Source organism: Hipposideros armiger, unplaced genomic scaffold (assembly GCF_001890085.2).
Source record: "Hipposideros armiger isolate ML-2016 unplaced genomic scaffold, ASM189008v1 scaffold_378, whole genome shotgun sequence".
Lineage (NCBI taxonomy): Eukaryota > Metazoa > Chordata > Mammalia > Chiroptera > Hipposideridae > Hipposideros > Hipposideros armiger.
In genome coordinates, this window is record NW_017731728.1 from 908,528 (window position 1) to 928,579 (window position 20,052).

General features: G+C 50.4%; 2 protein-coding genes across 5 annotated transcripts in view; one reads left to right on the plus strand and one right to left on the minus strand.

Annotated features, from left to right (window-relative positions):
- GON4L (gon-4 like) overlaps positions 1-633 on the minus strand; it is a 78,282-nt gene extending 77,649 nt beyond the window's left edge. Inside the window, exon 1 of the mRNA XM_019662497.1 lies at positions 532-633. The gene's annotated coding sequence lies outside the window, so the exon portion shown is untranslated. The remainder of the gene's footprint in view (positions 1-531) is intronic.
- A 1,509-nt stretch (positions 634-2,142) lies between these two features.
- On the plus strand, positions 2,143-19,804 carry SYT11 (synaptotagmin 11). Of its 4 annotated transcripts, none has more exons than XM_019662638.1 (4): positions 2,154-2,458; positions 7,865-8,691; positions 15,842-15,962; positions 16,555-16,865. In XM_019662638.1, exons 1-4 carry the CDS (start codon positions 2,425-2,427, stop codon positions 16,863-16,865), a joined length of 1,293 nt encoding a protein of 430 aa, XP_019518183.1. In that variant the 5' UTR covers positions 2,154-2,424. The 4 variants fall into 4 exon arrangements, with proteins under 4 accessions (XP_019518184.1, XP_019518183.1, XP_019518181.1 ...); XM_019662636.1 differs by having other exon boundaries at positions 2,155-2,458; positions 15,842-15,965; positions 16,546-19,804; XM_019662637.1 differs by having other exon boundaries at positions 2,156-2,458; positions 15,842-15,965; positions 16,555-19,804.
- The last annotated feature ends 248 nt before the right edge of the window (positions 19,805-20,052 follow it).

Consider the following 20,052-nt stretch of genomic DNA (forward strand, 5'->3'; position numbering starts at 1 on the left):
CCTTTGGATACTAGAGGCAGACCAACAGGATGAATGAATGCGAATCCGGAGGCAGCCCCAGAGCGGGCCCCTCCTGCAAAAAGATTCCAAAAAGGGATACTAACTGCGCTGTTGACCTAGGCGCCGAGCACTGGCCCACGTCCCCACTCCCAGCTAGACACCCTCACAACTCCGTCTTCTGTCACGCACCCCGCGCCAGGCCTCACACCCGACCCCGCGCCGACCCTCAGCCCCGACCCCCTCAGCCCTGAAGCCCCTCAGCCCTCAGACCCGAACCCCCTCAGCCCTCAGACCCGACCCCTCAGCCCTCAGACCCGACCCCCTCAGTCCTCAGACCCGACCCCCTCAGCCCTGAAGCCCCTCAGCCCTCAGCCCCGAACCCCCTCAGCCCTCAGACCCGACCCCCTCAGTCCTCAGACCCGACCCCCTCAGCTCTCAGACCCGGACCCCCTCAGCCCGGACATGCTTCGCCCGGACGTCCAACTCCCAATGCATCTTCCCGCCCCAACGCACAAGACCCAGTAAGCTCACCAGCCTGCCTGATCCCGCGGAAACTCTCCGTCTGCACCACCGGAAGTCAGTCAACGGCAGCGACTGACGTGCGCGACCCCGAGTCGCGGTGCGCGGCGTCAGGTCGTCAAGGAGCATGCGCCAACCACGAGGCGCCATCTTATTTTAGGGCGGAACGAAGCCCCACAGGTAGCGCGTCAGTTGCTGGCAAAAAAGTTTAAAGGCAACCCCTCGCTTTCTCGGTCCATGGGGCTATCCTACTCAAAACAAAACTGGGGGCTGAGATTCAGCGGTTTAGTTTGACAACTAATCCTTCTCGCGGCGCGACACCTGGAATACGAGACCAAGGAAATAGAGAATTCATAAAATTTCAGAAAGAGGAGCCCCTGGGTTACAAGTAGTGCAGTTTCCTCAATAAAGTTGTCATGGACTCAAGCCACCGTAATCATTTATATCTGTATAATACTCTGCATTTTACAAAATGCTTTCACTTACGTGATTTGATCTTCACAATAAACCCTATGGGACAACGGATATTATTAAACCTTCCAATTTACACAAAACAAAATTCTGGCTCAGGTAGGAAGGTGATTTCACAAAGATACACAGCCATCTAGGGGAATCGGGTATCCTAACTCTAGCTTCTAATGCATTGTTCCAGTGCCTGGGAATGTGCCTGGGGCATAGTTGATTTTCAATACTTCAACACCTGTGTTTTGTACGAATGAATGACTCCTAGAACGGTGTTCTTTCCACTTTTCTAGAAGGATAGAATGTCAAAGCTGGAAAAATACATTCAATTCTCTCATTTTACGGACGAACCACCAACAAATATCCCATCCTGTCTGTAAACAGAATCCCACAGGATGAAAAGTATCCACAACCAAAATGAAGAGTGAATTGGTGTAATCATGGACATACCCGCCAGTCGTCTAACTCTAACCTGAATCACCCTAACTCTCCCAAATGCCAAGGAAGTCTCTAGAAGCTTGGAGTTTCATTTGAGTCCTGTTTTTGAACCTACAGAATACAAATCTGTTGGTTTGCTCTCCCCCTCCACCCCCCTTATCCCCTCTCTCACTTGAAACTTTTGGAAGTGAAATATCCAACACTGATTAACTTGGGCACTCTTCGTTAGTCTTTTTATAAAATAAAAACAGCTTTAATTTACATACCACACCACAAAATCCATCCGTTTTACTTATACAATCAAATTATTACAAATAAATTTTTAGTGTTGTGTGACCACCACAAGGTTTGGTCTTTAATTAGAGTTTCTTAAGTTCAAGAAAGGTTCCATAACCTTTAGTGGTCTCAGAAATGCATAACAGTAATGGCAATTGATACTGAAATGCAAGCAGTATTGAATTTTGTTTTTCCAAAATCCTGGGCACCCAGAACATTCTGCTGCTATATTAAGCCCAGGGAACTGGAATCACGGGATCTATATGGAATCTCATGTGATAATGTACCTACACTTCTTACTCTGGCCTCAGGGTTGTCTCCTTACAGACCCACAGCCCGTCAGTGGGCGGGGTCTCAGGCTCAGGAAATCTCGGCGAGGGGAGGGGTCCCCTCCGGAGATCTTCCGGAAAGGGGCGGGCCTTGCCTTCCGGAACTTTTCGGACAGAGGCGGAGTCTCCTGCCGAGGGCTGTTCGGAAGAAGGCGGGGCCTACCTCGCATCAGGACCAGTCTGCCTGCACCTGCATCCTTAGCTCAGAGCATCCCTGGAGCATCTTAAGAGGAGACCGCAGCTGGCAACCAGGGACCAGACCGTCGCAGGAGGCGTCCGCCTGATACTTTCCCCCTCCCCTGACCTAGCGGTCTACAGCGGCGGATTCCGTACTGACTGGGGGTTCCCAGAATTTGAGCATTGCGAAAGCATTTTTATAGCGATAGACTCTGATTACGACATGGCTGAGATCACCAATATCCGACCTAGCTTTGGTAAGTACAGTCGGGCGAACTAAGCCTGGGGTAGTCGAAACCGTTGCAAAGCCAGGGAAGCCTAGCAGCTGGACAGGGAATGGAGCCCAGACAAGGGCCGCTAGAATCGGGCCTGTGTTGGTGGGTGGCGGGCTGTGGACAGCGCCTGAACTTGAGCTATGGGCGGCAGGGGCTGGGAAGGCCAGACCCACACGGAGGGTGGGAGGTCCAGCACCAAACCTTGTGTGGTGCACCGTCAGCACTGCTGGAGGTGAGAAACAGCGAGCTTGCAGAGGACGTGAACCCCGCCTGCTGGGGGAGGAGAGGTGGGGTAGGCCGAGCCCTCCCCCTTGGGGCACGCAGGGCGGTGCCCCCTTCCTCCCCCTCCTACTCCTCAGGGCTGCGGGGGAGGGAGGTGGCAAGGGGGATGGGGCATCAAGATGGCAGCTTGGAGACTGTGGGCCGTGTGGCTAGCAGCCAGGGGAGGCGGCGGCCTCTGGGGAGAGAGGTGCGGGGGTGGGGAGCAGAAAGGAAGCCACTCCTTAAGCCGGTCAGCTGGATGCTGGAGCTGGGAGGAAACGTGAGCACTGCAAGTTCTATTCTGCATCGTAATGGTGGGGACCCTCCGATGCTACCAAATGGCGCTTGGTGCTGCTGGGCTGGGGGATGACGTGATGTCTATTTCTGGGCCTCCTGGCAGCGCCTAGGCGCTTCCTCCTGGGCCTTTGTTCCCTGTTTCCCTGGGCTGGCTTGGCTGGCTTTTCAAAAAGGGGGACTCACCCGCGCTGGCTGGCGGGGGCCCGATCCAGGCCCGGGGGGGAGGGGCGAGAGAGCCCGAGCCCTGGGGAGGCCGCTTTGTGTACCAGAGAAAGCATTACGTCATCTCGGCGCCGCTGGTCCCGGACCCAGCCCGATGGGCTCCAAGCTCAGTTACATTCCCTGGAGCAGAGTGGAGTGGAAAATAGGGACGAAAGCAGGAAAGAAAAGCTGGAGAAGCAAGTTTTTTCCCCTTTGGGGTTTCCCCCCCCAAATAGGCTAGGGCAACAAACTTCTTGTGCTGTGCTCTCCTGGTGCAAAAATGAAAAAGAATTTCCCCGCTTCTCCGTGAGTTCGACCCCAGTTTGGGTGTTAGAAGCCAGTCAGAGTGGTGTCAGCCTCGGGGCTCCTTCATACCCTGGAAGAGATCCTAACCCTCAGACAATCCAGAAGGTTTGAGCATCAGTGTGTAGGGTGGGGCCGCAGTCCCACCAGGAAATGGCTTTTCTCACTCCCCAGGAACAGGTCAGTGGAAATGAGCAGAACTCTGTGCAGCACTCCCTCGATATCCAGAGAAAACAGGAGAAGACATGGGGTCAGGGAGAATGTCCAGATAGCAGATCACACCCCTAAGTACTTGTCCTACGGATTCCCAAGGCTAAATCTTTGGTGTTTCTTTCTTCCACCTCACCTTCTTCATCGTTCCTCTTTGAGTCCTAAATTGCCAAAACATGTCCCTTTTTGTGGTCGCACGGCACCCCATGATTTTCCTTCTGCTCTTTTCTTTTCTTTGTATGCCTTCTTTCCAACATAGTCCTCTAATTGTAGTCCCAGGTTCGTTGGAAAGTGAATGGTATGGAGTATAATGTAATGATTTCCTGTAGAGGGAATATCAGGGGAAAAGAAATTATACCAGCCTTTTATATACTACATTTCATTCAATCCTTACAAATAACCTCTGGTGTCATCGGTATTATATATATTTGCCAGATGAGGAAACTGAGGCTCAGAGAAATACAATAAAGCCAAAGAAACTAGTGAGGTAGTGCTAGGATTTAAACCAATGTCCAGTTGATGGCAAAGTTCATTCTCATTCCACTGTATCACACAGGCCTACTTGACGGGGAAAGGCTGCTTTAGTAAAGGGAGTGTCATTAAGCAGGTCTGGTCAGAAGCTGACAGAATTGGGCATAGCCCAGATGTGCTGTGCAGGTCTTTTGACCTGTACAGAGGGTCTCCTACATCGAGAGCTGCCACTTCTGACTTTTTCAAGTGTCACAGAGTACTTCATTTCAAATGCCATAGCCCTTGGGAGACACACCAAGCCAACACTCAATTTTCCATGACCTTGGAGGACAAAAGGAGCAAGCAGCCTGGGTCACTGCAATTTACAGCTACTTTGAAACACTCAAGTCAGCCATTAGGTCTGAGTTCCTTTTCCCACCAAGCTTTTGACGAAAGCAAGACAAAGGGTTCTGAGTTTCAGCGTCCCTGATTCTGCTACTTCACTTCCTTGAGCGTGGGGGAGAGAGGCAGGGGTTAATGAACACTCAAATGCAGAAGGAACTGGAGCAAAGGTGGGAGACCAGGTAGGGGAGAGCACCTAGGTGTTCAGTACACAGATCTGTCTGTTTCTCTTCTTCTCCTTCTCTGTCCTGCTGAAAGATGAGGATCCTTCATGTTTTCTCTTACCGACCCCACCTCCATTTTCTAACAGTAAAAGCTGAGGCATGGAAAGCAGCAGTGGGTTCCCTCAAGATCACAGAGTAAATTTGTGGTAGAGCCAAAAAGCTCACACAGATGTCTCCCGGCGTGGGCCTTTGGATCTCCCTTTCAAATGAGTCTCAAAAACATACCTGTCTTGGTAGCCCCCTGCTTTCCTCTTCTCATAGAGATAATCAATGTTCAGTTTCATTAATCAGCAGCAAGCAATTTTCAGGAAAGTCCCTGACTGATGAATGGAGAGCCATTTTTTCAGTTTGTGCCCGTTCGGATTGACAATTGAAACCAATCACTTGTTCGAACAAATATTTACTGAGCCCGTATTAAATGCAAGAGACTCAGGGATTCGAAGATGAACAGGATGTTATTTCTGCCCCGTTTTGGGACCCCTCTCCCTAATAACTCTTATTCCACCTAATACGCTGAGAATAAACAATATTATTATCATGACTATGGACAATTGCAGTGACCCACGCTGCTTGCTCCTTTTGTCCTCCAAGGCCATGGATAATTGATGTATTTGTTCATGGCTTACTCCTTATCTGTATTATTTTAAAATGTGACCCCTTCTTTTCTTACCTGGTCCCAACTTTCATAGAACCCTGGAATGTCTGAAGGAGAATGAACATCAGACATTTAGTGTGGTCCTCATGGAAGAAATGCCTTTTAGAATATGCATGACCAGTGGTAATCCAAGCCCTGTTTGAAAGTTTTCGGTTGGAGAGGCACTGCCTTATGAAGCAATCTGGGCCATCGAGAGGCAGTTCTAATAATAATTGGACTCTTTTCATGGACTCAGAATCTGTCTTCCTGCAACTTATAACCACTGGTGCTAGACCTGCCCTCCAGTGTGAAATCAAGGGACACCTCCTTCCATCAAAATGCCTTAAGCCATTGAAGAAGGTTATTATTCCCAGACCCCTCAGCTCCTCCAGCTTCTTCCATGTTTTTCTTCATTTATATGGTTTCCAGGTCTTTAACCATCCTGATTATCCATAATGACACTTTGGTGTCAGGCAGACCAAGGTTTAAATACCATCACTGCCATTTGCTACTGTGTGGCAGCTTTGAGTCCCCAGTTCCTCACTTGTAAAGTGGGGAGGTTAATAACACCTCGTCAATGAGTTCTTTGATTCAGAGAGAGAAAGCTCTAGCACAACACCAAAAAAGATGGCAGTTTTTATTCTTGTCAGCGCTAGACAGAACATTCGTCATGTTATACTCCCCTCCTGTGATCCGGACACTGTTATCAGAGTTGGCCAGCCTAATTATGCTCTATGCTCGTAGTTACCTAAACCACTTAGTGATTTTTGCTTATACTTATCAAGCAAGGTCTCCCATTGCTTATCGATAGGTGTTGAAGACCAAATAGAATTTTGCATTCATTGCTGGTATATGTATTGACCTCGGCCTCTGTTTTCTGATCTGCAGAGGCTGTTTTGAATTCACTAAGTCACTTGTTCACGGAACATTTACTATGTGCCACCTGGCTCCAGGACCTGGGGATGTATCGTTGAACAAAATTACTTCACTACTCTTACTAAGTTTACCCAGTGAGGAAAAACAGACAAATAAATATATGTTGGGGATAATAAATGCTAGGAAGGAAAAAAAAAAGGCAGGGTAATGGGGATATTATCTCACTTGGGGCAGTTAGGAAATGCTTCTCTGACAAGGTGAAGTTTGAACCAAAGCCTGAGGTGAAAGGTAGGGAGCTAGGCAGGTACCTGGGGAAAGGATATTTCAGGAAGAATCTGGAATATGCTGGAATCACGTTCATTGCCTAAGTTCTTCCTGCCCTACCCAAGTCTTCCCCTAAAAAGTAATGTGAAAAACTAGAGGCCATATCTAGACTAACCGGCTTCAATTACTTTAAAGGGGGAAATAACCCCAACCCTAATTATTCTAAGTCAGGGGCCCAACTTGTGTGGGGAAAAGGCAGACAAGACTAGAGAAAGGAAAGGAAAGAATCTGTCCCTTTTTAGTTATTTGTTCATTAAACAAATATATATTAAGTGCCTGCTATGTGTTTTTAGTGCTAGGGATACAGAAATGAACAAAACATACAAAACCTGTCCTCGTGAAACTTATGTTCTAGTGAAGATAGACAATAAATGGTAAAATTATATATGTGTGTGTCTACTACATGTATTCTTGTGTGTGTGTGTGTGTGTGTGTGTGTGTGTGTCAGAGAGAAGATACATGGAGAAAATTAAGCAGGGTTAGAAGTGTGGGTCTCAGGGGCAGAGAAAGTTGTGCTTTTAAATAGGGTGGTCAGGGAGGATCTTACTAAGAAGGTGACATTTAAGGAAAGATCTGACATTTTACACAGTCTTATTTTTTTCTATTTTACACTTCTCTACTTCAAATACCTGGGAGCTGAAATTTGGAAACATATTTTAAAAGTACTTAGACCCAGAGTTCTTCTTTTTACGACCTACCCACTTTACCACCCTTGAGCACCCTTCTAAAACCACCCAAAGTCAAGCCCCCACCCTTCCACCCCACCTGTCAGTCAGTCAGCACACAGGCCCGCCATGTGCTGTGGCGTGTCCTCCTAAAGCCAGACAGCTCGTGCCCTCATGTGACCGTTGAGGTAAAGGGGTTCCCATGTAAAAAGGCGACCGTGTAACACTTCCAGGGCAGCTTTAAGTCAATATGAGCTAAGCAAGTCCGTCCATGCTGAGGAAAGGCCAAGAAAGAACAGGGAGGCAGGTAGGGCATGTCAGAGGCGGCTTTCTGGAGAAGGTAATTTCCATCCAGGTTTGGCGGAAAGGAAGCCATGCATTGATTGAAAAGGATGGGAGAGGGCATCCCTACGACGCGTGAGAAGTTCACAGCCCAGATGAGCCAGTTCTGCCTGGGAGGCTAGGTTGCCAGTGAGCAGAGGAGCTCAGGTAAGGGGTTGAGGTCCACCTGCCTTGACGCTTCTCTGGTCTCCACCTTCAGATGTGTCACCAGTGGTGGCTGGCCTCATCGGGGCCTCTGTGCTGGTGGTGTGTGTCTCGGTGACCGTCTTCGTCTGGACATGCTGCCACCAGCAGGCAGAGAAGAAGCACAAGACCCCCCCATACAAGTTTATTCACATGCTCAAGGGTATCAGCATCTACCCAGAGACCCTCAGCAACAAGAAGAAAATCATCAAAGTGCGGAGAGACAAAGATGGCCCCGGGAGAGGAGGCGGACGAGGGACCCTGTTGGTGGACGCTGCTGAGGCCGGCCTGCTGGGCCGGGACAAGGGTCCCCGAGGGCCCAGCTCTGGGTCTTGTATGGACCAGCTCCCCATCAAAGTGGACTATGGGGAAGACCTGAGGAGCCCCATGGCCAGCCTGACCCCTGGGGAGAGCAAAACTACTTCTCCATCATCTCCCGAGGAGGACGTCATGCTAGGATCCCTCACCTTCTCAGTGGACTATAACTTCCCCAAAAAAGCCCTGGTGGTGACAATCCAGGAGGCCCACGGGCTGCCGGTGATGGATGACCAGACCCAGGGCTCTGACCCCTACATCAAAATGACCATCCTTCCCGACAAGCGGCATCGGGTGAAGACCAGAGTGCTGCGAAAGACCCTGGACCCTGTTTTCGACGAGACCTTCACCTTCTACGGCATCCCGTACAGCCAGCTGCAGGACCTGCTGCTGCACTTCCTCGTCCTCAGCTTCGACCGCTTCTCTCGGGACGACGTCATTGGGGAGGTCATGGTGCCCCTGGCCGGGGTGGACCCCAGCACGGGCAAGGTCCAGCTGACCAGGGACATCATCAAAAGGAACATCCAGGTGAGGAGGAAAATGAGGCGGGGCAGGATGGTAGGGTGGGGCAGACGAGATCTCAGGGGACGCACGGAACGGAAGGGGGTGGAATGGGTGGCAAAGAGGGGCTGTGGGAGGAAGCCCTCAGCAGTCAGAATAAGCAGTGGCCAGAGTACAACAGAAGGCCTGGCGGTGGTCCCCTCTAAGGAGCGCCTTCCTGGGGAGACGGGCAGATAGCACCTGAGATTCACTTAGTGGTTGGCACCCTGATGCTGCGTCCAGCTACGGAGCAGGCTGGACCCCTAGTCTCATATCCTCATCCTATCAAGGATATAGGGGCTCATTTCTTCTCCAAAACATGTGTCTTCCTCCAGAGAACTTCCTCTGAGACACTGTGAGAAGAGTTCAATCCTTTTCCCCTCAGCTTCCCTTTCTGAGCCAAAGCTCCAGGTGTAACTAGCATCACCTATACGTCTTTTAATAACCGTTTTATAAATGCGGTGTAATGCGTTGCTTCCCCTTCAAGCCCCTTCCCGAGGCTTTGCTACAGATACCGGTCCCCATTCCTCCCTGTTGGCATTAGAAGGGGCCTGAGAGCCCTCCATCCCACCTCCTCTCACGGCGCCAGCACTGGCTGTGAAGTAGTAACTTCAGGAGTGCAAGAAATGTGCCCCCGTCCTCTCTTCCACACCCGGGGAGGCAGCGTAGTTTTACGCTGGCCTGCTGGGGCCCCGGAGCTGGACGGCCTGGCTTCACATCCCTGCTCGCCCCCTTTCCAGCTGTGTGACATGGGTGAGTGACCTTCCTGAGCTTCCGTTTCCCCATATGTAAAATGGAGCTGCTAAGACTGTCTTCCTGACAGGGCGAGGAGGCTCAAATGACATAGTACCCTGGCACAGCATTGCCCAGAGAGGCTTTTACTGTAGTGGGAGAGAAAAAATGGACAGTCGTAGCAGCGAGTGTGGCAGTAGCTTTGAAAGAAGTTGTGGATGTTTCAAATCCGGAGTTTCATTCTTCTTTTCAGGAGAAAACGTAAGTGGTTAATAGCAAGGGCTTGGAAGTCAGATCTGAGTTTGAATCCAAATGGCACCAGCCAGGTGACCTTGGGCAAGCAGCTTAGCTTCTCTACGTCTCAGTTTCTGAGAGGAGTGAAGGTGACGGATGTACATCGTCACCTAGCACGTAGGGAACCGTCGGTAAATTGTAGCCACTGTTATTATTACTTCTATTTTTAATAACGTTCGATCCCTGGGAGATATATATCCTTTGAAGATGTCTGTATTTTGTTTTGACAAAGTGAGAGAAGACGGGGAGACCTGCGTCAGTGGAGAAACCGGTAGAAAGTTCAGGAAGGATCTCAGGGTCGCTAGAAACAGCTGCCCATCTCCCAGGCAGGGCCCCAGCTGTAGGTGCCACAGTCGCTCATCTCTTAATGCCTTTCCCACCTGCAAGCCCACGCTGGACTCAGTGGGGAGGCATCGGACAAAAGAAGCTTCCAGACCAGCAGGAGCTCCCAGGAACAAGGTCTGTCCACTGAGGAAGGCCACACAGAGTGGGGCAGGGGCCAGGGGGCCGGTCCCCGTGGAGGTGTGTCCTCACTTCCTCCATGCTGCACTGGGATAGGCGCCTGGCCCACTGCAGCCAGCCCCGCCCAGCCACTGTCCTCAGCATTGCTGCTGTCACGTGGTTCTCAGCTCAGCTCAGCTCACCTCACCGGCCAGGGAAGCTAAACATTCTGAAGAATATTAGAAGCGTTTGGTCAGGGCAGAGACACAGGCCCAAAGGCAGGGTCTAATAGACACCCTAGAGTCTAACATAACACAGCAGGGGCTCTCGTAGCCTGGGAGGCAGAGGCCACAGGGCAGGGCAGCGCAGGGACAGAAACCACAGCCCCTGCTCTGTTTAGCCCCCTCCATCCGCTGCCTTCTCCCGCCATCGCTTTTCCACAGGGTTCTGTCACTCCTCCCCACCATTTCCAGGCTCCCCTTGACAGTGGCTCCAGTACTCCCCTCCCTGCCTTCATCCAGCTCTTCTCGCAGGGGGGCCCTCTCCAACACAGCCTTCCCTGTGGCCGCAACCTTGGTCAAGCCGCCAACTAGCCAGACTCCTCCCAAGTCTGATGCACTCGCAGCCCGCAGCCCGGGGCTGAGAAGGGGGACGGCTCTGTGCCAAGCTGCAGCTGGGAAGAGAGCGGCAAGGGAAGGGACTGATTTGGGCTGGGTACAAAAGAGCCTCGAATCCAGGACACGGCACAGGGAGCACAGACAATGGCATTTGCTAAGCTGCCAGGGGCTCTTGGCAAGAGGCACATTTCTTTCCACTTTATTAACTCCCTTCGGGAGGGATAAGCCCGGGCTGGGCCACACCCCCACCCTGGAAGAGGCCCCAGACAGGACACCGGAGCTGTGCAGCCCCACTCCAGAGCCTTCCAGCCTCCCAAGCTTCCCAAGCGTGTTTTCCCCAGCCAGCGCCTGTGGGCAGGGCCACGTCCCATCGGAGCCATGACTGTCACCTCCGTAGTCACTCGTCCCCGTGATTCCCTAGCATTACAGCCCCCAAATGTCTACTGAGTCCTCCCTACTTAGCCAAGAGACTGCCCTTTCCCGGTCTCCCGTTAGCTCATTGGTTAGAGCTGCTCAGGACTATTCCACACTCTGTGTAAGGCATCCCCTTATCATATGGGGCCAAACCATCTTCCTCCAAAGATTCCTGGGTGGACACTGGTGAGAACTGCATTTCTCTAGGGAACCCCCCCCACACACACACACACACACACATACTCCTAACTGCATTTCCTGCCTATGGCAGAAAACTCACCCCTCGCCCTTCCCACTAGACGGTCCAGTCCAGGTGAAGAAGCCCAGGACTGATCATCATCTCTGCCTCTAACCAGTCCGCTGCCTTCCTCGCGCAAGCAGTTCTCTGGGCTCAGCCTCCCTCTAGGCTGCGTCCTGTAGGCTACCGGGTCGCTCATGAGAGCACGCTCAGCTCTTAGGAATATCCTAAAAGATACAAGCAGCATTAAAACTTAACCCTTGCTTACTAGTGCAAGAAAATCACAGTATGAAATCTATAATGCCTCAAATCTCTGAGTTGGACTTTGGGACTAGATTTTTTTTTTTTAATGACAGCTTTTTTTCTAATATTTTATTCAGAGAGAAATTAAAGTGACGTTACATCCCCCTCCTAAATCCCCCACAAGGAGAAGGGAGGCTATACGGAGAGGGCTGGGGGCTAAAGAAGAGACAGTGGGAAGAAAGTGATTTACAGAGTAGATAATGGAGCGTTGCTAGACTTCTCCTCATTTCTTCAGGTCATTGTTTTCCAAACCATTTCCTGCCTTCCCACTGCCAGATCGGGTGCTGATGACCTGGGATGGTGGCCATGGGAACGATAGGATCCTTAAAATCTCAGATCTACCAGCGACCTTAGAGGTCATCCGTTCTAGCCAAAGGGACTGAGAAGGGGAGAAAGGAAAAGGAATGTCAAGTTTCTGGGAACAATAAAGAAAGTGGCTAGGCGTGTGAATTGGGGAGGGTACGAGGGGGGATGTGGTTGAACATTAAGGCTTTTGTGTCTTTTGTATCCTCATGATTGTGATTTATGTGGATGGAAGTGGCCCTTAGCTGGGATTTCCAGCCCCAATAAAGGTTTATTGAGGATGTGTGGGTCCACCTAGTGCAAAGACTCGGGCCAGAAATCACTCTGGAAGGGGGGCTCTGCTAATTAGAGGAAACGGAGAGATAGACTTCTCCCTCACCCAAGTGTTTCCTTCCTCTCTAGGACCCCTGCTCCCCCGGCCTGTTTTCCACTGAGGGAGAAGGATCCCGCCCTCTGAGAGCCAAACCTCCCAGCTCTGTCAGACGTGGCTCAAACCCTTTCTCCCCCTTGGCCTTCTGCTTGTCTGCCCCCCAACAGGGCCTTTGCCTCACTAAGCCGAGAGGCTGGGAAACAGAGCTCACTCCCAGCACTTGACAAAGAGCCATTGACAGTGCTACTTGGAGTGGGATTGGGTGGAAAAGAGAAGTGGGGGGCAATGAGGGGACAGACGGGAGACTCTGGTCTTCGCTGCAGAATTGAATGGCATTCAGGTGGTGTTGTGGCTGCAGACTTGGGCAGCACAGAGAAAATGCCAAAGGTGAAGGGGGATCGACAGAGAACAGTTGCCTGAGAAGCGATTTTAGGGGAGAAAAGTATTGCAAGGAGCTGTCCGCTTTCTCCGAGAACTAGGGAAGGGGCCTGGGGGTTTAGAGGAGGAAGATTTTGCTATAATGGATGATGTAGGAAACAGTTTTAAATAAATAATCGGGAAACCTAAACCCTAATCCTGTAGTCAATGTTATTTTTACAAGTAAAACTCTCTATTTTCATGTCAAATCTCCCTTTTGCCCCACTTATCCTTCTGTATATGAAGTTAGAATTCTACTTAAAGATTGCATATTTAATACTTGGATACCAGTATTCAAAGATGGCCCCAGACATAGGTATTAGATCGAGTTAACATTTCTTTAGTCCTGGAAATGGAGGGGAGCTCAAATAATCCACAGGTTCTTTCTCGACCCACGCTGTCACTGGGACTTTTGTGACATGGAAATGTCCCCTTTGTGCACTGCCCAGTGTGACAGCCACTAGCTACATATGGCCGTTGAGCACCTGAACTATGGCTACTATGACTGAGGAACTAAAATTTCAATTTTCTTTCATTTTCACAAATTAAAAGTTTAAATTGACACGTGTAGCTAGTGGCCCCTGTATTGGGCTAGCTCAGTTCTGAATGTCGGGAAGGCATCTGATTTGCTCTGTCACAAGGGGTTACTTTCCCAGTGCCATTTGGCTGTGGCTCATCGTAAAAGTGAGTCTACAGTCTCTGACGGTGTTCTGATTTGCGTCAAAAGAAAGCAGCCCAGCAGGTCCTGGTTGGCACGGGCAACCAGCCTGTCGTTTATACGGGCTGAGGGTACTTCCCATGGATATAGTCAGGAGCTGACAACATGCAAGTCATGGGGCAGGAAAAAACGTGGGGCTTCGCTCGAGCGTTGAGGAAACGCCATGAAAACCTTTTTTTAAAATCTATTCTCTTTTGTACTTCAACTTCAAAAGCTAGAGACTAAGTTTAAATTTTAGTTAGTCGCATTCTCTGCCTTACAAGAGACATTTCCACATGTTCCTGGTATGACATGGAACCTCAAGAAATGTTTTAAATCATGTGAAATATTATCAGAGTTCTTCCCTTGAGATGACTTGAGGCTGATAATCAAAGCACAGACTCTTAGGATGTTTTTTACCTTGTTTTTCACTATTAAGCTCGTTAAATTATTTACTGCTGCACCAGACACACCTGAGCAGGTAGAACACTAGCCCATGAGCTTCTTGAGAGTAGGGTTCCTCATTGTCTTTTCATAGCTGCTGGCAGAGTGCCTGGCACTCAGTAAGTGCATAATAAGTCATTTTGGTGGGTATGTAAGGCTGGTGGTGAGAAGAGTCTATTTTTGCTCAATCTAAGAATTCCTGACGTAAGTGACATTTCGTTGAAGCTATGAAGAATCTAAGGAATAAGATTTGATAGTGGGGGAATGACTTCGTCCTAAATTTAACTTATTATATCCTCAATTCCTCAAATGCGACCTCCTTGTGTTTTCCTTATCCCAGCCCCAGCCCCACTTTCTAAGCTAGAAACTTCAGAAATCGTCCTGCATCCCTTCCCTCTCCCCCACATGGACACCCAGTTAGCCACCCAGGGTTTGGTACCCAGAAAACCCTGACAACTCTTCCTGAGACGGAGCTCACCCCACGCCCCTCTCCTGCTGTAGCCCTGGATCCGGGCTTCACCACGTCTCCCTGAGCCTTGCAGCAGCCCCTTGACTGAGCTTTCTGATGTTGGTCTTTCTCCACTGCAGTGCACGCTCCAGCTTTCACTAAAATAATGATATTATTAATAAGACGGTAACAGCCACCACGAGAACTTGGTCACTCGTACGCTTACAGGCCTCCCTCTTGCCTGGTCTGCCTCTGCTGCTACGTTCCAGTGTCCCCACTGCCCTTCAGCCTCACCTCACCACCCCCCCGCCGGCCCATCCCTCCTGCCAGGCCCCCCAACATCAGGCACATGTCCCCTCGCCCTTCTCGGAACACAGCGTACCCCTTCAAGACCCAGTGCCTTCGTACCAGCCATCCCCACCGCTCCGCTGGGTGTGATTCCCCTCTCTGCCCATTGTCTCACGGTCCCTTACTCACCCTTCATAAACGCAGCCCAGATGTCAGCTGGCAGAGCCTTCCCAGGGCCTCCCGGCAGCACTGAGACAGACTCCCTCCTTCTCGGACAAGTTCACATTTGCTCACATCTGTCTCTTCGACTCACGGTGAGGTCCTCGGGAGTCCTGTTGGCTCTGGGTGCCCCGCCCCAGGCACAGAGTAAGTATCCAAATGTTTAAAATGTTCTCGGAGGACTAGAGGTTTTTCAAGCTCAAAGTACAGCCTCCATGAAATTTAGAGACAGGAGCAAAGATGTGGGCATAGGGCGGAAGGCAGCTGGGCCAGAGAAGACGCTGAAGTGCGCATGACACAGGGCGGCTGGTCACCTTGGGAAATGCAAGGACAGGCTCCAGAAAGTCCAGGGACTCGTCTAAGGCCAGGTGGTGAGTACACGGCAATGTTAAGACTCAGATCCAAGTTTCCAACCTTCCACGGGACAGTCTTCAAAGTGTTTTCTATCACAAGAACCACGTGAGAGAGAATAGGAGAGAATGTGCTCGTTGGGCAGACCCTCGCATTTTACACAGGTTAACTTCCGGCATTCTCTTCCTAAGCCTGTGCATTGCGTACTGTTTTTACCTCCATATTATAGATGAAACCAAAGTACAGCGATGGCAAGTACCTTGTCCCAGGTCATGCAGATGACAAGTGGCAGCAGGATGTGATTGCAGGCCAGACTGGCTGCAGAGTCGGCGCTCTGAAGCGCAAGGTTGGGCGGCCTCTCTGTGCAAATGGTTTCATTTAGTATCACGATCGGCATTAGAACACGTCCCTCCCTGTTCAGTGTGATGGTCACACCTTTACGGGGATGAGCGCCTGACGCGGCCCTCTCCCTGGGCTCCCTCTCGGCCGCTCTTCCCTGCCCTTGGCCTGGGCCTGGCCCTGCCCGCCTACCGGGTTCTCACCTGCCGCTTCTTCTTCACAGAAGTGCATTAGCAGAGGGGAGCTCCAGGTGTCTCTGTCATATCAGCCCGTGGCCCAGAGAATGACAGTGGTGGTCCTCAAAGCCAGACACTTGCCGAAGATGGATATCACCGGCCTCTCAGGTAGCAGCTATTTACTTCAACCTATCTCTAACTGTCTGAACAGACCCTGCCTCCTGCCCATGGCCCAGACATGCCCCCACATTTCAGGCCCCCTTCTGCCTTTCACGCTGCACCTGTCCTTCTCTCTGTCTGCCTCTCTTCCTGATGAATATCTAGGTTATAGATTTTCCTAGCCGGGGAGGTGCTTTGGGTGAGCAAATGGAATTGTTACCTTCGGCGAGGTATCCTAAATGGCATCCTGCCAGGTGCTGAGCCCTCCCTGCTTCAGGTGAGACGTCGCAAAAGGGCTGCAGGCAATTGTTAGTCTCTGTGCCCTTGAAAGTGCTTCCTGGTGTCAAGGGGTTTCTTTAAACCTGACTCACAGAAGTTGTTCTGTTCTCTCCCTGCTCAGTTCCCTTGGGCCCTTGTCCAGGCAGGGGGACTGAAACACAGTCAGCAAGCATTTATTGTGCTAGCACCTAACACCACGTGGTGGTGGCCAACAAAGGGATGGACCGCAGAAAACCCTCCCTCCCAACACGAGACCACCACATAGGAGAGGACTGTGTCATAGGCCTTGTCTCCCTTTTTCTTGTCTCTTTGGGGGCCCCAGATCCTTACGTCAAGGTGAACGTCTACTACGGCAGAAAGCGCATCGCCAAGAAGAAAACCCATGTCAAGAAGTGCACTTTGAACCCCGTCTTCAACGAGTCTTTCATCTACGACATCCCCACTGACCTCCTGCCCGACATCAGCATTGAGTTCCTTGTCATCGACTTTGATCGCACCACCAAGAACGAGGTGGTGGGAAGGCTGATCCTGGGGGCGCACAGCGTCACCGCCAGTGGTGCCGAACACTGGAGAGAGGTCTGCGAGAGCCCCCGAAAGCCCGTGGCCAAGTGGCACAGCCTGAGCGAGTACTGATCCTGTGCCCTTCACCGCTCCCCCGCCCCCGGGGCCAGGCTGGGCAGGCACGTGGGGGGAGGGGGAGGAGGTGACAGACAGAAGTGGACTCAAGACCTCATTTTAGTTGTAGAAGAAAATTTCGTACAAAACAAACCCCACAAAGAACACCCCACATGACCACAGCTGCAGATCAGTTCTTAGCGATGATGATTTTTCTCCTTTGCAAGGCTCTAGAAATTCTTGTTTGTTTGTTTTTTTAATGGGGGGAAAAAAAGAGAGGGAAAGACCTCTACAAGTCTATATATAACAATGTAACCTTATCCTTGCATGTCTAATACAAACTGAAGAAATTAGCCTAACTGCCAATATCAAGTTACAGATTTTAATCCATGAAAATTGTGTTTTGTGCCGAATTGTATTTGCTGATGACCTGAAATTGGCCTCTTTTTATTGGGCTTCTCTGGAGTTATTCTCACTCCCCACCTCTGCAAAAGTCTTTTGCTCTTTTAAGACCTCACATGTCCATCATCACCACCTTTTCTCCCTATTACCTCTTACTTCTCTGCTCTTTGACTGAGCTCAAGGTCCAGAGGTCTGTTAGTCAGCCAAGAAACAAAGGTGGAAGGGATTAGGCAAGGTGTGCAGGAGAAAGGGTATTTAATAAATGGGGTGTTTTTGCCGTCGGTGCTCCTGCTGTAAAGGGGTAGATGGCTGCCTGCGGTTAAGTTGTGATGAAGCACACGGACCCACCCGACTTAGGAGGTAGAGCTGGGTTCTTAAGATGAGATGACATCTCCAAAAAGAGCTTTGGAGACTCCCGATTCAGCGGTAGGACGTTACCAACGAAGACATCCCGCTGATCCCAAATGCTCTTTGCAGGTATGAGGACAAGGAGAGAAGTGAGATGACTCTGACACCTCCTTCCCCCCACCTTGCAGCTCTGTATGGGTTAGAAATCATCAGAGGTTTGAAGGATTAACTTGGCCTTTGTTTTTCCAGAAATGCTGACCCTTGAGAAACTTTAGCGTCTTCTCAGATAGCTTTGATGTGGTTAGTTTTGCTTCAGAAGGCAAAGGGCCTTCAAAGATCCTTAAAATTTTCAGTAGTGGCTCTTAAAAATAACAGTGTGACAAAACAAGTCATTAACGGCGACTTGGGACGTCCTTTCCCTCAAAACAAAGTGCTTGGTTCTCAGAACTTCTGAGTCTCATGACAAGGTGAAGGGATGGGGGAATCACAGGGTTCTACCCTCCTGGAGACACCCCATATCCCGCGGGGATGAGAAGTCAGTTTCCCTACCTCTCGTCCAGCCACGTAGCTAATGCTGAGACTTTTCAGGCGGCAGAGACTTAAGTCACTGACAATAAGAAACCTTGGGTGGGCAGGAGATATTTTTGCCAGCCTGAAGAGGAACTCAGATCAGCAGCAGCTTGAAGCAAGGCCTGAGAGATTAGCTGAGGTGAAAGGTCCACTTCCGTGCCCAAACCCCGCTTTCTAACTTGCTTCCGAGAAGAGGGTTGAAAAGCTGGGTCTCCCTGGCAGTAGTGGGTGTTGCCTTGATGTGCCCTTAGCTTTTGTGGACTTGAAACGAATCTGCTCCCCTCCACCCCCAAATCTTTTCGTTGTGTTTTTAAACCTGGGTTCTTGACAGTGCAGAGCAGTGCTGAGCCGGCACAGAGCCCCCGCTCTGTCCTTGTCCCAGTCAGCCCCCTTCTCCCGCAATCTGACTCCCTCGCTCACCATCCGTTAGGTTCCCACCACCACTCTCCTGTACTCTGCGGAATGTAAATACTGTATCATACGTAGAAGAAATTAATTTTCCTTTTCTAAAAATGCATTTTGAGAGGGTTTACTGTAAATCTGACAGGAGCGCTCTGAAGCCCCATTAGGAAAGAATTTAAACAGTTCCTCTTCATCGCCTTAATGTCTAAAGATCAGAAATCGCTGAGCAACTGCTTTCGCTGCCTTCCCAGAAACAGTGCTAAAGCAACAGGTGGAGACAGCCCAGTGGTGTTTGCCCCACTGTGTGTGCCTCTGAGCTCCTCCTGACAGAAGTCTGGGAACAGCCGCAGCCCGCTCCTGTCCCCTACCTCCTGGTAGCTTTATTCCCGGCATTCTTTGGGTCTACTGAGCACTGGGTGGTGAGGTGACAGGGGAAGAACCCGTAGTTCTGGAGCCTGGGAGCTGCCTTGGTGTCTTTCCCAGAAAAAGACCAAGGGGCAGACAGTACAGGGTCCCTCCCTCCTACCTCAGGCCTGACCCATCATGCCCTTGACCTTGCTGTCCCAAAGTTTCTTAGCTGACCTTGGCTGTCACATTCGTCCCTCCCAGAGCTAGCTGATAATGGTGGAGGAGGAATGCCCCCTCCTAAGAGTCAGTAGAAAGACGAGAGACTCACCTCCTAGCTTTTGCACAAAGCACTCATGGTCAGAAATGGGTTAGGGAATGGTCACTTCTGATTTCCCAAGAGTCAGTCCTTCTCTGCTATCTTGATTCCTTTGGGAAGACAAGAGTTTTTCTTAATAACCGAAGTCCCTTTATGAGTTATTCCTGCTTTCGGTTCTTCTCCGTGGAGCACAGCCAAGACACACACATTCATGTGCTCTAGGTGTGGAAACAGAACTGGTTTGGGGGATGGGCGCCTGCTCAGGAGAGGGGACAGTGCAGGTCCTTCTTGGAAGGCTTTTCTTATGGCCACGATAGTGACACATCCCTCACCCTGCTCCTCCAGCGTGGTCGTTCTTTCTTTACCTTGTGTCTTCTCTTGTGAAAAGGAAACTCAAGAATAAAATAAACATGTCAAATTAAAGACGAAAAACCTGAAAAAGCTAACATGAATTGTGTGAACTCGCATAACGCTGTAACGCTAACCTACGATATGTAATGCTATCCTGTATGTTGAATTTGTAAACGCACCACACAAGTGCAAAATAAAAACCGACTGACATTAAATAGAGTGACGTCAGCGTGGCTCTCTTGGAAGCTGGTTGGCTGGGAAATTAACATTTGGACTCCAAGAGGATGTTTAAGGGCGTTTTCTCCAAAACGCCTGTGACCCACTGGTTCAGAATCATCTGGGGGGAGCACTTTAAAAAAAATGCAGATTCCAGGCTCCTGTCCTAGAGCCCCGCCCTGGGTAGGCAACTTGGTTTGCTGCTTGTTCTAATCCTTTTTCTAGTCACTGTGCTTTCCTCTCAAAATGTCA